The sequence below is a fragment of the Schistocerca gregaria genome, chromosome 2 (genome assembly GCF_023897955.1).
Source record: "Schistocerca gregaria isolate iqSchGreg1 chromosome 2, iqSchGreg1.2, whole genome shotgun sequence".
NCBI classification, from domain to species: domain Eukaryota; kingdom Metazoa; phylum Arthropoda; class Insecta; order Orthoptera; family Acrididae; genus Schistocerca; species Schistocerca gregaria.
Genome location: NC_064921.1, coordinates 500,255,220 through 500,267,611, shown reverse-complemented (window position 1 = coordinate 500,267,611; position 12,392 = coordinate 500,255,220). Strand labels below are relative to the sequence as shown.

The 12,392-nt window shown below is 38.8% G+C and overlaps 1 protein-coding gene across 2 annotated transcripts in view; it reads right to left on the bottom strand.

Moving 5' to 3' along the window:
• The window catches only part of LOC126328321 (probable pseudouridine-5'-phosphatase), a 55,448-nt gene extending 43,905 nt beyond the window's left edge, over window positions 1-11,543 (bottom strand). The window contains exons 1-2 of one of the 2 annotated variants that reach the window (XM_049996024.1): window positions 11,288-11,543; window positions 3,613-3,831 (exon numbers count right to left, since the gene is read on the bottom strand). In XM_049996024.1, the coding sequence (XP_049851981.1) occupies window positions 3,613-3,831; window positions 11,288-11,342 (274 nt within the window). In that variant the 5' untranslated portion in view covers window positions 11,343-11,543. The remainder of the gene's footprint in view (window positions 1-3,612; window positions 3,832-11,287) is intronic. The other variant, XM_049996027.1, reaches the window with a different exon arrangement.
• Between the last annotated feature and the right edge of the window lie 849 nt (window positions 11,544-12,392).

Genomic DNA, 12,392 nt, shown 5'->3' with positions numbered 1-12,392 from the left:
TTACTTTGGGACCCAATGTCAAAACCTTTTCAACAGCAAACCTGACATTGAACTCTGCCTTGACCAGTTCCAGCCAAAAGCCCAACTTCATATACCACCACCACCACCACCACCACAGAATCATCCCTTCCCAGCTTTCCAAGAAGTCCCAATATCCAGCACGGTTTCACAATCATTTCTCAGGTCCCTGCAGTATGACCCTAAACTGTCCTCTGCAGAACTCCAGACTCTTTGTTCCCTAAAAACTGATGAGTCCATCATCGTTCTCGCAGTGGACAAGGGATCTAAGACTGTGATTCTTGACCAGTGGGAGTATATAATAAGTACAGGTGTATACCAGCTTTCTGACAATTCTATATACAGCATCTGCCATCAAGATCTCATCCATGTGATAAAAAGTAACTTACAGTTCCTCCGTAAAATCTCAGGTCCATATAACTTCTTATCCCACCCAAACCACATACTCCCACCTTTTACCTTATTCTTAAGATCCACAAACCAATCACTCTAGCTGCCTCATAGTTGCTGGCTTCAAAGCACCACTGGACTAATACCTGCCTTAGTTGATCAACACCTGCAATGTACAGCCTGAAGCCTCCCCTCCTATGTTACAGACAACAACCATTTCCTATATCATCTGAAATCTGTGCTCGTTCCACTCTCACCACACACCTTGCTTGTCACCACTCTATACCATATTCCCCATGTACAATGTCCATCTGATGTTGAACATTACCTCAACCAGTGCACAACTGATCGAAAACCTATGATGTCCTTCTTGCTCACCTTAATCCTCTTCTTACTTATGAACAGTTACTTTACCTTTGAGAAGCAGACATATAAATAGAACCGGGGCACAACCAGAAACAAAAATGGCTTCTTTCCTATGGAAATATTTTAATGGGTTGCTTGTAGATGGCTTTTCTGGGATCCATTGGCCTTCAGCCCCTGGTTAGTGACATCAATGACATCTTTGATGCCATCCTTTCCCTGCCATACAGCAGGCATTCAAGGCAAACACATTTGTTCAGATGCAAACCTTTTACAGCAAAATGCCCCCATTCTCACGTTAGCCTTCACCAGACGAAATTACCCTGTCAGCTTAATTCAAAGGCAGATTTTCCAGGCACCACATTAAAACCTGGTGCTACTGATCCCTCCAAAAAATAATTTGGGAGAACACCTCTTGCTATTCAGTACTGTCCGAATACTATCATGGTCTTGAATGTATTAATTAGCTACTTCGACAAGGCTATGACTTCCAAAAATTATGCCCTGAAATGATGTCTACTCTGACATTTTGCCTACCATACCTAGCATAGCTTTCCATTACATCATCCTCCCCTGCCCCTCTCAAACTCCACAACATACTGGTCAGACTCTATGATCCTTAAGTCCTATTCTATGGCTCTTACCCTTGTGAGTGTCTCCACTGTAAGACTTGCCCTATGCACCCTCCTACCACCACCTATACCAGCCCTGCAACTGGCATACCAAACAGAGATTCATATGTGAAAAGATATCTCATATACCAGCTGTTACATTTAAAAAAAATGGTTTGGCCTTCTACATTGGTATTATTATCACCATGTTATCAGTTAGGATGACTGGGCATAGATTGTGGGTGTGACATGGGCAACACACAGTATCCTGTTGCAGAGCATGATCTACAACATGACAGTCATGATGCTGGTGCCTGTTTTACCACACCCGAAAACTGGATATCCCCCCCCCCCCCCCCAAACAGCAGTTTCTCAGAACTACGTAGGTGGGAACTGGTGTTACAACTTGTCCTTGGTTCTCGCCACCCATCTGTCCCTAATTTACATTAATTTCTTTGGTTTCAACTTTCCTTTCAGTAACTGTCCCTCTCTTCACTCCCTTTTAGTTTTCTACATCTTTTATTTTCTGATCTGTCTTCCACTTTGTTTCCCACTCTTACTAACTATTGTATGCATTTTTCTCAGTAAGCTTTGTCGTGCTTATTACCCTATCTTCCACCTTTAAACTCTCCAGTTTTCTCCATTAACCAGTCATTCCTTCTCATCCTGTCTGGTTGATCTCCTCTGACACAGTGTTCTCGCTGACTTTTCCATTAACTCTTCCTATTTTCTGAACCTTACCAGTCCTTTTCCTCCATCCCTGTTCCTGCCCCTTCAATCCTTCTGACAGATGAAGGGTCACTGGCTTGGAAAGCTTATACATTTCCTTAACTTTTATGCGCATTTTCTCTTGCTGCAACTCAGTGAGTAAATTTTTTTACTTATCCCATTATATTTACAAAAACTGATTGTTTTCGTTGATGTATCTGACATAGTTCTACAGGCAACCGGAAGAGAGTGGCTCTCTTTACTTTTAATCCTGAGGGACACCATTTGTTGTGAAGGGCATTAAATAGGGCAGTAAATCCATGACTGAATTCTCAGACTGTACCATATAATGCCTGCTCATGGCGCACAGCCTTCCATGGTGTACAAGAATAGTCTTTCACAGTGAACTGCAGTTGATTTAATTTAAGACTGTCGTTAGGTAAGACTTTTCTCTTGTAGTATGCATGGAGTATATTTAGAATGTCATATCATGGGCAGAGATGTCAGAAGCTACATTACCTTATCTATCACCTTTGTTGCTATGACAATATTATGAAAAGGACTGATTGCTACTCACCTTATAATGGAAATGTTGAGTTACAGACAGGCACAACAAAATGACTACAAAAAAGTAAGATTTTGGCCAAAAAGCCGCCTCCTGAATTACACACACACACACACACACACACACACACACACACACACACACACACACACACACACACACACACACACACACACACACGTTTCATATATCGTCAACCTTCCAGATTTCCAGAGACACGTTTCTTATATCGTCAACCTTCCAGATTTCCAGAGGAAAGCAGACTTTAGCAGCTGTAATACCCGAAAAGCACACCACTATATACTTAGCGAACAAAAAGAACAGACATACAGATGCATGGAAGCCATAGTGGTATTACACTTTACAACAGACTGCCAGTCTGCATCACACAGTTATTAGAAGCTAAAAAAAATTTAAACCATAATTTCAAAAATTTCTGTTGGAACAGTGCTTTTGTTTGGTAACTGACGATGTTGGCCAACAATGTTTATAGTTATACAACGAAACACAAACTATGGATGTTGTGCAGTATGTTATTGTCTAACACTGATGGCTTCATTGGTCTTGTGTCACATGACTATTATTTTTGCACTATTGACCTTTTTTCTTCTTTCTCCTTTTGTTTGGATCTGAAGACGTCTTATTACAGTCTGAAATAGGTTCAAAATGGTTCAAACGGCTCTGAGCACTATGGGACTTAACTCTGTGGTCACCAGTCCCCTAGAACTTAGAACTACTTAAACCTAGCTAACCTAAGGACATCACACACATCCATTCCCGAGGCAGGATTCGAACCTGCGACCGTAGCAGTCAAGCGGTTCCAGACTGAAGCGCCTAGAACCGCACGGCCACACCGGCTGGCTGAAATTGGTTACATGGGGAGAGGAGCAGGAAAGTATTCCGGACAGGGTTTTGTCATTATAATATTTTAAATTAGTACAGAGCTCTAATGACTACCTGGCAGAAGGTCGACTTCTGGAAGAACATTCTGAAGACCAGCATTTTGTTGTGACAAAAATTCATCCACTGTTATGGGCAAACCAAGATCTTCAACCATAATTTTTGCCGAATCTCTTTCCAACGTACCCATTAGTTTCATGCGAACAGACCATGGGTATTCCTTATTATATTTCGCGGCAATAGCCGTATATAATTTCAAATATGTTGATTCAGTATCTGCAGAAAACATAATAAGCTTATACATAACAAAACATATTAAGAAAAATATGTGTGTAAAATTAAAGATACAAATCATCTCAACACTGTACCTGCAAAGAGCAGAGAAAGAAGCTTCATAGTTAAATACCATTATTTAATTTCAATGTAGTATAATAATGGGCGTGACAGAATTTGTATTGTGTTGTTTCGTACTTACAAGCACATGATTTATCTACATTACAGTCTTCCACTATGCGGGTGGTAATTTGAACTAGTAGTATTAAACATTCCCATTGGTAGCACATTTATAGTATCCTCTGACTGACAAAAGAAGTGTAAGTCCACAACAGAGTTTAAAAAAAGCATGGAAATAGGTCTGAAGTCAATACCAAGTTGCCTCACTCTTATGTGTATTACTGTAATTTGCCAAAAATATATCAGGACTGTACAAAAGTCACAAACATAGCCTATTGAGCAGTAACTCAGAAGCAGGTAAGTGGGTCATGGATCAAAGTATATGTATAATTTTGCAATAAAACAGATAAAATGATATCATGGTCTTGTAATAAAACTCCAGCTTGAAAAAGCTTTAAACAAGTTATCAAATGCAAACTGCATGTGATGTGACGAAACAAGCCTGGCATATAATGTCTCAAGCCTAATACGAATCTCTAAAATAATAAAAATAAAGCTTCAAAGGCTGTACAGTCAGCATGCAAGTGACTTCTCATATGATGTGGCAATAATATCTTATTGAATGGTAAAAATACAACTGACAGTAGCACCCAAAATTCAAGAAATGATAAGAATCAAGAAGTCAAATGTCTCTAAATCCGACAAAAATAACATAAATCAACATATTAAAAACTCACTAAAAGTTTACTTTTGTTTATGGCGTCCTAACAACAAATTCTTGTTAAAAACAAATTGTGACCAAAGATAGAAAAATATAACCATCACCTTAAACACATTCCTTCTGCAGATGAAGAAACTGATGAAATGTATGATGAGATAAAAGAAATTATTCAGGTAGCGAAGGAAGAAGAAAATTTAATAGTCATGGGTGACTGTAATTCGGGAGTAGGAAAAGGGAGAGAAGGAAACATAGTACGTGAATATGGATTGAGGCTAAGAATTGAAAGAGGAAGCCGTCTGGTAGAATTTTGCACAGAGTAAAACTTAAATCATAGCTAACAGTTGGTTCAAGAATCATAAAAGAATGTTGTATACATGGAAGAATCCTGGAGATACTAGAAGGTATCAGATAGATTATATAATGGTAAGACAGAGATTAAGGAACCAGGTTTTAAATTGTAAGACATTTCCAAGGGCAGAGGTGGACTCTGACCTCAATCTATTGGTTACGAACTGTAGATTAAAACTGAAGAAACTGCAAAAAGCTGTGAATTTAAGGAGATGGGACCTGGATAAACTGAAAGAACCAGTGGTTGTACAGAGTTTCAGGGAGAGCATAATGGAAAAATTGACAGGAATGGGGGAAAGAAATACAGTAGAAGAAGAATGGGCAGCTTTGAGGGATGAAGTAGTGAAGGCAGCAGAGGCTCAAGTAGGTAAAAAGACTAGGGCTAGTAGAAATCCTTGGGTAACAGAAGAAATATTGATTTTAATTGATGAAAGGAGAAAATATAAAAGTGCAGTAAATGAAGCAGGCAAAAAGGAATACAAACATCCCAAAAATGAGATCGACAGGAAATGCAAAATGGCTAAGCAAGGATGGCTAGAGGACAAATGTAAGGATGTAGAGGCTTATCTCACTAGGGGTAAGATAGATACTGCCTACAGGAAAATTAAAGAGACCTTTGGAGAAAAGAGAACCACTTGTATGAATATCAATAGCTCAGATGGAAACCCAATTCTAAGCAAAGAAGGGAAAGCAGAAAGGTGGAAGGAGTATATAGAGGGTCTATACAAGGGCGATGTACTTGAGTGCAATATAAGGAAATGGAAGAGGATGTAGACAAAGATGCAATGGGGAATATGATACTGCGTGATGAGCTTGACAGAGCACTGAAAGACCTAAGTCGAACCAAGGCCCCGGGAGTAGACAACATCCCATTAGAACTACTGACGGACTAGGGAGAGCCAGTCCTGACAAAACTCTACCATCTGGTGAGCAAGATGTATGAGACAGGTGAAATACCCTCAAACTTCAAGAGGAATATAATAATTCCAATCCCAAAGAAAGCAGGTGTTGACAGATGTGAAAATTACCGAACCATCAGTTTAATAAGCCACAGCTGCAAAATACTAACACGAATTCTTTACAGACGAATGGAAAAACTAGTAGAAGCCCACCTCGGGGAAGATCAGTTTCGATTCCGTAGAAATACTGGAACACGTGAGGCAATACTGGCCCTACGACTTATCTTAGAAGAAAGATTAAGGAAAGGCAAACCTACGTTTCTAGCATTTGTAGACTTAGAGAAAGCTTTTGACAATGTTCACTGGAATACTCTCTTTCAAATTCTAAAGGTGGCAGGGGTGAAATACAGGGAGCAAAAGGCTATTTACAATTTGTGCAGAAACCAGATGGTAGTTATAAGAGTCGAGGTGTGTGTAGGGAAGCAGTGGCTCAGAAGGGAGTGAGACAGGGTTGCAGCCTCTCCCTGGTGCTATTCAATCTGTATATTGAGCAAGCAGTAAAGGAAACAAAAGAAAAATTCGGAGTAGGTATTGAAATCCATGAAGAAGAAACAAAAACTTTGAGGTTCGCTCATGACATTGTAATTCTGTCAGAGACAGCAAAGGACTTAGAGGAGCAGTTGAATGGAATGGACAGTGTCTTGAAAGGAAGATATAAGATGAATATCAACAAAAGCAAAACGAGGATAATGGAATGTAGTCGAATTAAGTCGGGTGATGTTGAGGGTATTAGATTAGGAAATGAGACACTTGAAGTAGTAAAGGAGTTTTGCTATTTGGGGAGCAAAATAACTGATGGTGGTCGAAGTAGAGAACATATAAAATGTAGGCTGGCAATGGCAAGGAAAGCGTTTCTGAAAAAGAGAAATTTGTTAACATCGAGTATAGATTTAAGTGTCAGGAAGTCGTTTCTGAAAGTATTTGTATGGAGTGTAGCCATGTATGGAAGTGAAACATGGACGATAAATAGTTTGGACAAGAAGAGAATAGAAGCTTTTGAAATGAGGTGCTATGGGTAGATCACATCACTAATGAGGAGGTATTGAATAGGATTAGGGAGAAGAGAAGTTTGTGGCACAACTTGACTAGAAGAAGGGATCGGTTGGTAGGACACGTTCTGAGGCATCAAGGAATCACCCATTTAGTATTGGTGGGAAGCATGGAGCAGAAAAAACTTAGAGAGAGACTAAGAGATTAACACACTAAGCAGATTCAGAAGACTGTAGTTTGCAGTAGTTACTTGAAGATGAAGGAGCTTGCACAGGATGGACTAGCATGGAGAGCTACAGTCTCTGGACTGAAGACCACCACCACCACCATCACCATCACATACATTTCTTATCACCAACCATTATCATACATACATGCAACATTCTGCCTGGATCTTAACATTGTAGTTGAAACAAATGGAATTTCTTCATCTGCTTTAAATTCATTAACCATGAATGCTGTAGCAGCACTGGAATCTTTGCTTACTCTGATTTTGTTTAAAGCAGGGGGGCTTGAACTAGTGACTTTTCTCTTGGTGCAATGGCATGCATGTAGATGGTGCAAACTTCGGGACCTCTCCCTACAGCACACTGTACAAATGGAACCGAAGGAGATATCACGTTGTAACTTTGTACATAACCATCCAATACATTGTGGAACATTCCCATTAAGTTTCACCAGATCTGAAAATCTCTAGCATGAACCCCTTGTCCAGTTGACATTGAAGACTCTGGAAGGAGTTTGTCCTGTCTGGACACCCTGATGTAGGTTTTCCTAAATCATTTTGTGTAAATGCTGGGATTGTTTCTTAAAAGGCCACAGCCAACCAAATGCTCTACCCTCATAAAAACATACTTATATATTCTGTGAGTATGCTTATCTTGAGCAGTTTATTTTCACTATATTACGACAAAACCAGTAAATTTTTGAGATGACCCCTGGATGACTAAACAAATAATAAACGAATTACCATTAATGACTGATTAACCACAGCATACTGTTACATTGCACCTACACTATGTAAATAAGCAGGCACATCCACAAGGTTCTTGCTAGAAATGTCCCAACACTGACTGGCAATAGATGTCACAGTTTTCTTTCACTCCAGTGGCAACAGGGCAACACAATTGGCAGCCATTTTAGGATAGCTGGGTTTAACCGTCAAACAAACACTGTATCTCATCCCATACAGGTTGCACATACCTTATATCCCTCTGTGATTGGTGCAAACTGGCTAACTCAAAGCCGCTCTGGAATGTTTACACATGCTGTCAACTTTAGTGTGCACTTTGCAATAAATACTCATTGTGAATAGTGTTGAAACATGTAAAATGTCATGTTTAATGATTATTATTTTCAAAAATGAGCAAGAAGGCTGTACCTGGTCCTTCTAACAATTTGCCATCCAATTCTGCAAAACATTGCACCATAACATTATTTTTATAATCTAAAGGCTGTCTGCTCTGGGAGATGGTGAGGGGTGGGGTGGGTGGGAGGGGGAGGGGGAGGGGGAGGGGGAGGGGGAGGGGGAGGAGGAGGAGGAGGAGGAGGAGGAGGAGGCGACAGGAGCAGCTTGTCTCAGGATCCAATAACATACGAGCTGATTGCACACTACTGCTTCCAGCACTCTCTGCTTAGGAGACAAGTAAAAGTGTGTGGGGTCCAAACATCTTTTAGTCAACTGACGAGTATTCTGGATGAAGATTTGGCTTCTGACACAGCAATTTTTCTAAGTACAAGTAATGGTTCTTGTTTTATGAGTGGGGGGGGGGGGGGGGGGGGACTGTATTCTGAATATGATGAAAACTGAGAGTTCTAGTATTTTGTTATCACCTCTTCAACAGCACAGAACTCTTTGTCATCTGATGGTCTAAGAGAATTGTGATTGAAATATAAAATTAGACCATTTGGACAAACACAGAAAGACACCCGTAGATGATACTTCTTCCATCAGAACACACAATAGTGAAAATACAGGCTGGTATGTATTACATCCAGCAATCACTAGGATTAAATAAAATAAAAGTTGATGATTTTACATTCAACAACACAAATGTCTCTGTGCGGATAAATATTTGGTGATATTTAGGTCTTCATGGTATTCATCTGAATTTATTTAGCAGAAACTTAAACTCATAATATCAATATAACAGGTAACCGTAAATAACTGAAAAAGTAAAGGATCAATCTCTCTCTCTCTCTCTCTCTCTCTCTCTCTCTCTCTCTCTCTCTCTCTCTCTCTCTCTCTCTCTCTCTCTCTCTCACACACACACACACACAATGAGCTAAAACTGGACATCACTTTAATTTACCACACTGATACAAACAAATTCTTGTCTGCAATTCATCATCCTTTTGGAAGCTTTACTGTGAAAATTATAAATTAAAACTTAGCATCTGGCACAGTCAAAGATAAGGCATTTAGTTTCCAACCACAATTGTAAACCTCAGTATTTTCCACTAATATAATTGAATACCAACCCCACTAATTGGGTGTGAAACAAATGCATACTATCTAGTCCCTTCTGACATAGCTACACTCACTCATTGTACACACATAAGGTTGTTTACTTTTGCATATTTTTGATAAGTGTTGCATTATTTCCAAATGAGAATAGGTTGAGTCTTATTAATAATATTTACTTAAGTATCCTTTGGCACCATTTCACTCAGCAGCTGTGAAAAGATCGTTAATGCATCAGTTCCTTATAATACATATCTGCTTCTGTTTTTCCAGCATGTCCACATTCTCATTCCTTGAGTTCTGTAGATCTCAGCAATAAGGATAACTTTCAGGGATGAGGAATGAGTCAAGGTACACATTTAAAAAATAAAAAAAAATGAAAAAATAAAAAAACTAGGATATAACAGAAACTATATATTTACACCACATTAACAATAAACTATCACTATCTTGCTTAGTGCTACTCACACACACAGGGTCAAGACTAGTTTTGGACACTAGCCCACTTATGGACACTTCTTCTGAATACCAATCAATCTTACAATAGCTTATTATAAACAAAATGACATGTACTATTTAAATAGATATACAAGCATTTCTGTGTTTGTTCTTGTTTGAGTCGTCATTTTGTGAAATGCCTGTGTTGAAGAAGCTGAGTTTCATAGACTTTTTCTTTAAGGAATACGTCATTGGTTTTTCATATTCTACACGTTCAAATAAAATAGCTATCACAAGAAACTTAAACTGTTGGGAAGTAAGGTCAAGTACTATAGTTTCATTTCTAACAAGCTAAATATGTGACAACCCAAAAACATACCATTAAACTTCTACGACCAACATATCATGTTTGGCCTCTTTTGAAAATATACACAAAACGTCTGCAATACAGATTGGGTCTGCATTATTTAAGTAGGCTTACTCAAATATTTCTCATACTTTTATGTCAAGAGACTTAATATTCTTGCTTCAACATCTCCTATTAATTTAGCTAGCTTTTTAACACAATAAAATGTGCAACATAAATTATGAAAGTATAACATTCCTTTAGACCAAGGTTTTTGAATCACCCAAAGAATGAGACTTCAGTATTTCTCAGCGACATTAAAAATGAAGGTTGCTACCGCAAACAATTTGTACAATGTTACAAGAACATAAAAAAAATCTGGACTAGCTCCACAAAAATGTGCTACACACTGTGGCCCATATTCTGACTAGTGGGGGGAGGGGCAATAACAAACGAGATCATGTACTTGATTCTGGACTGTTGCAACATGAGGTATAAGTGAACATTTGTTCCTTCGTCACTTCAATGTACATACTGGTAACTTGAAGAAAGTTTAGTTGATGAAGTATGCTGCTTTTACTTTCCCTTTGAATTGGTAGCCTATACATTCCCAATTTTTTTGGTTTATTCTGGAAAGAAGCCTGTTTATTATCTTTCCACCACAGTACATTATCCGATTCTGTATACTAGACAAGGTCGCAAAGTCTATATGAAAATTATTTTTGCGTCTCTATGATCTCCTCGTCATGGTTTTATTAAATGGGCAGTTTAATCTATCGTAACTTTGAGTCATATTCGTGCCGTTGAAAAACGCTTTCAATATAACGCTGGTAGCTGGTATGTATGTTAGTTTTTGACACCTAAATTCCATAGTTATATCAGTTCTCGGCATATAGTTCGATCGGTATTTTATGCACATAATAGTGAGAATTATGTAAAGGTTACACATTTAGCGAGATCACGTAGACGCCTGTTCAGAAAAACTTGTTTTATCAGCAGCTCTCGAATTTATTGTAGTAAAGACTGTAAATGACACGCAAATTACGTAGACTTAGTTATTTGATAACAATTACCAAGTAGAAGTCCATCCAAATCGAAAATACAATGTGTTACTGGTTGGAACCCCATAGATTCTTGCGGCCTTGGTAGCTTTCCGTAAATAACCAGTGGCAATGCCCGCAACGCAACTGACCTGCGGAACAAATATCAGAATGCTACGGATCAATGTATTAACGAGCAAGTCCTGCATGTTGCGTGTCAATATATCGACACGGTTACAGCTCGTGGAATTAAATTTGGCTCTACTTATCACATATGTTCAACAGTAATACCAACCTTGTGCAAAGATATAAAGTGACTACAAACTCAGCACGATCGGACAGATCTATGTTGTGGTGACGTTTGTTTTAATAATATATCAATATGCATGAAAAATGCGTGATCTGTCACTGTTCAATAAAATATTGAAGTGTGGTGTCTGGCAACCTTCTTGTAGACTATATAATTGCTCTGATAATTGCAAAACGCCGGAAATATTTTACGTTAATCGATTGGAAACCATTCTATAAATTCGAGTTATCATGACACGTTGTGTGCTGAAAAACGTAGAAAACCTGACTAGAATTTACAATTATGACTTCCATGCGTCGTTAATCATAACTGCTACTAATATTAATTTTATCGTTTTTGATTGGTCGTACTAAAAGTCCATTCACAAGTTGTCACAAATAACCAGTGAAACGCGAATAAGCACTTCGGCACCGTACACACACTAGAAACTGCAAACCTTCAGTTATAGGTCTCACATGTATTCCTGCCGTCCCTTCATTTGTAAAGGTGCCAGTACACTGGGTGTACCCGATGAGTTGCTCTAGGTAGAGTTCTCTGGGGAGTCTACCCGTGTATCACCGATGAGAGAGTCGAGACAGTTTAACGCCGTTGCCACAGTGGTAAATCTATGGGCAGTAGCACATCGTTCCATCACTTTAGCGAAAGCAGCCTAATTTTTTTAGTCAGTTTGCAAGTAGACTTGGCGCTCTACAAATGTTTCACCGAAATACTTTGGAGATTTGACAAGTTTTGTACGCAACACAGACTAAACATGTAGTTTGTTTGAAATGCATCTAGAGTTGCGGTATATTTATTCAAAAAAGCAAAGCGACAGAGAACGAAAAGCTT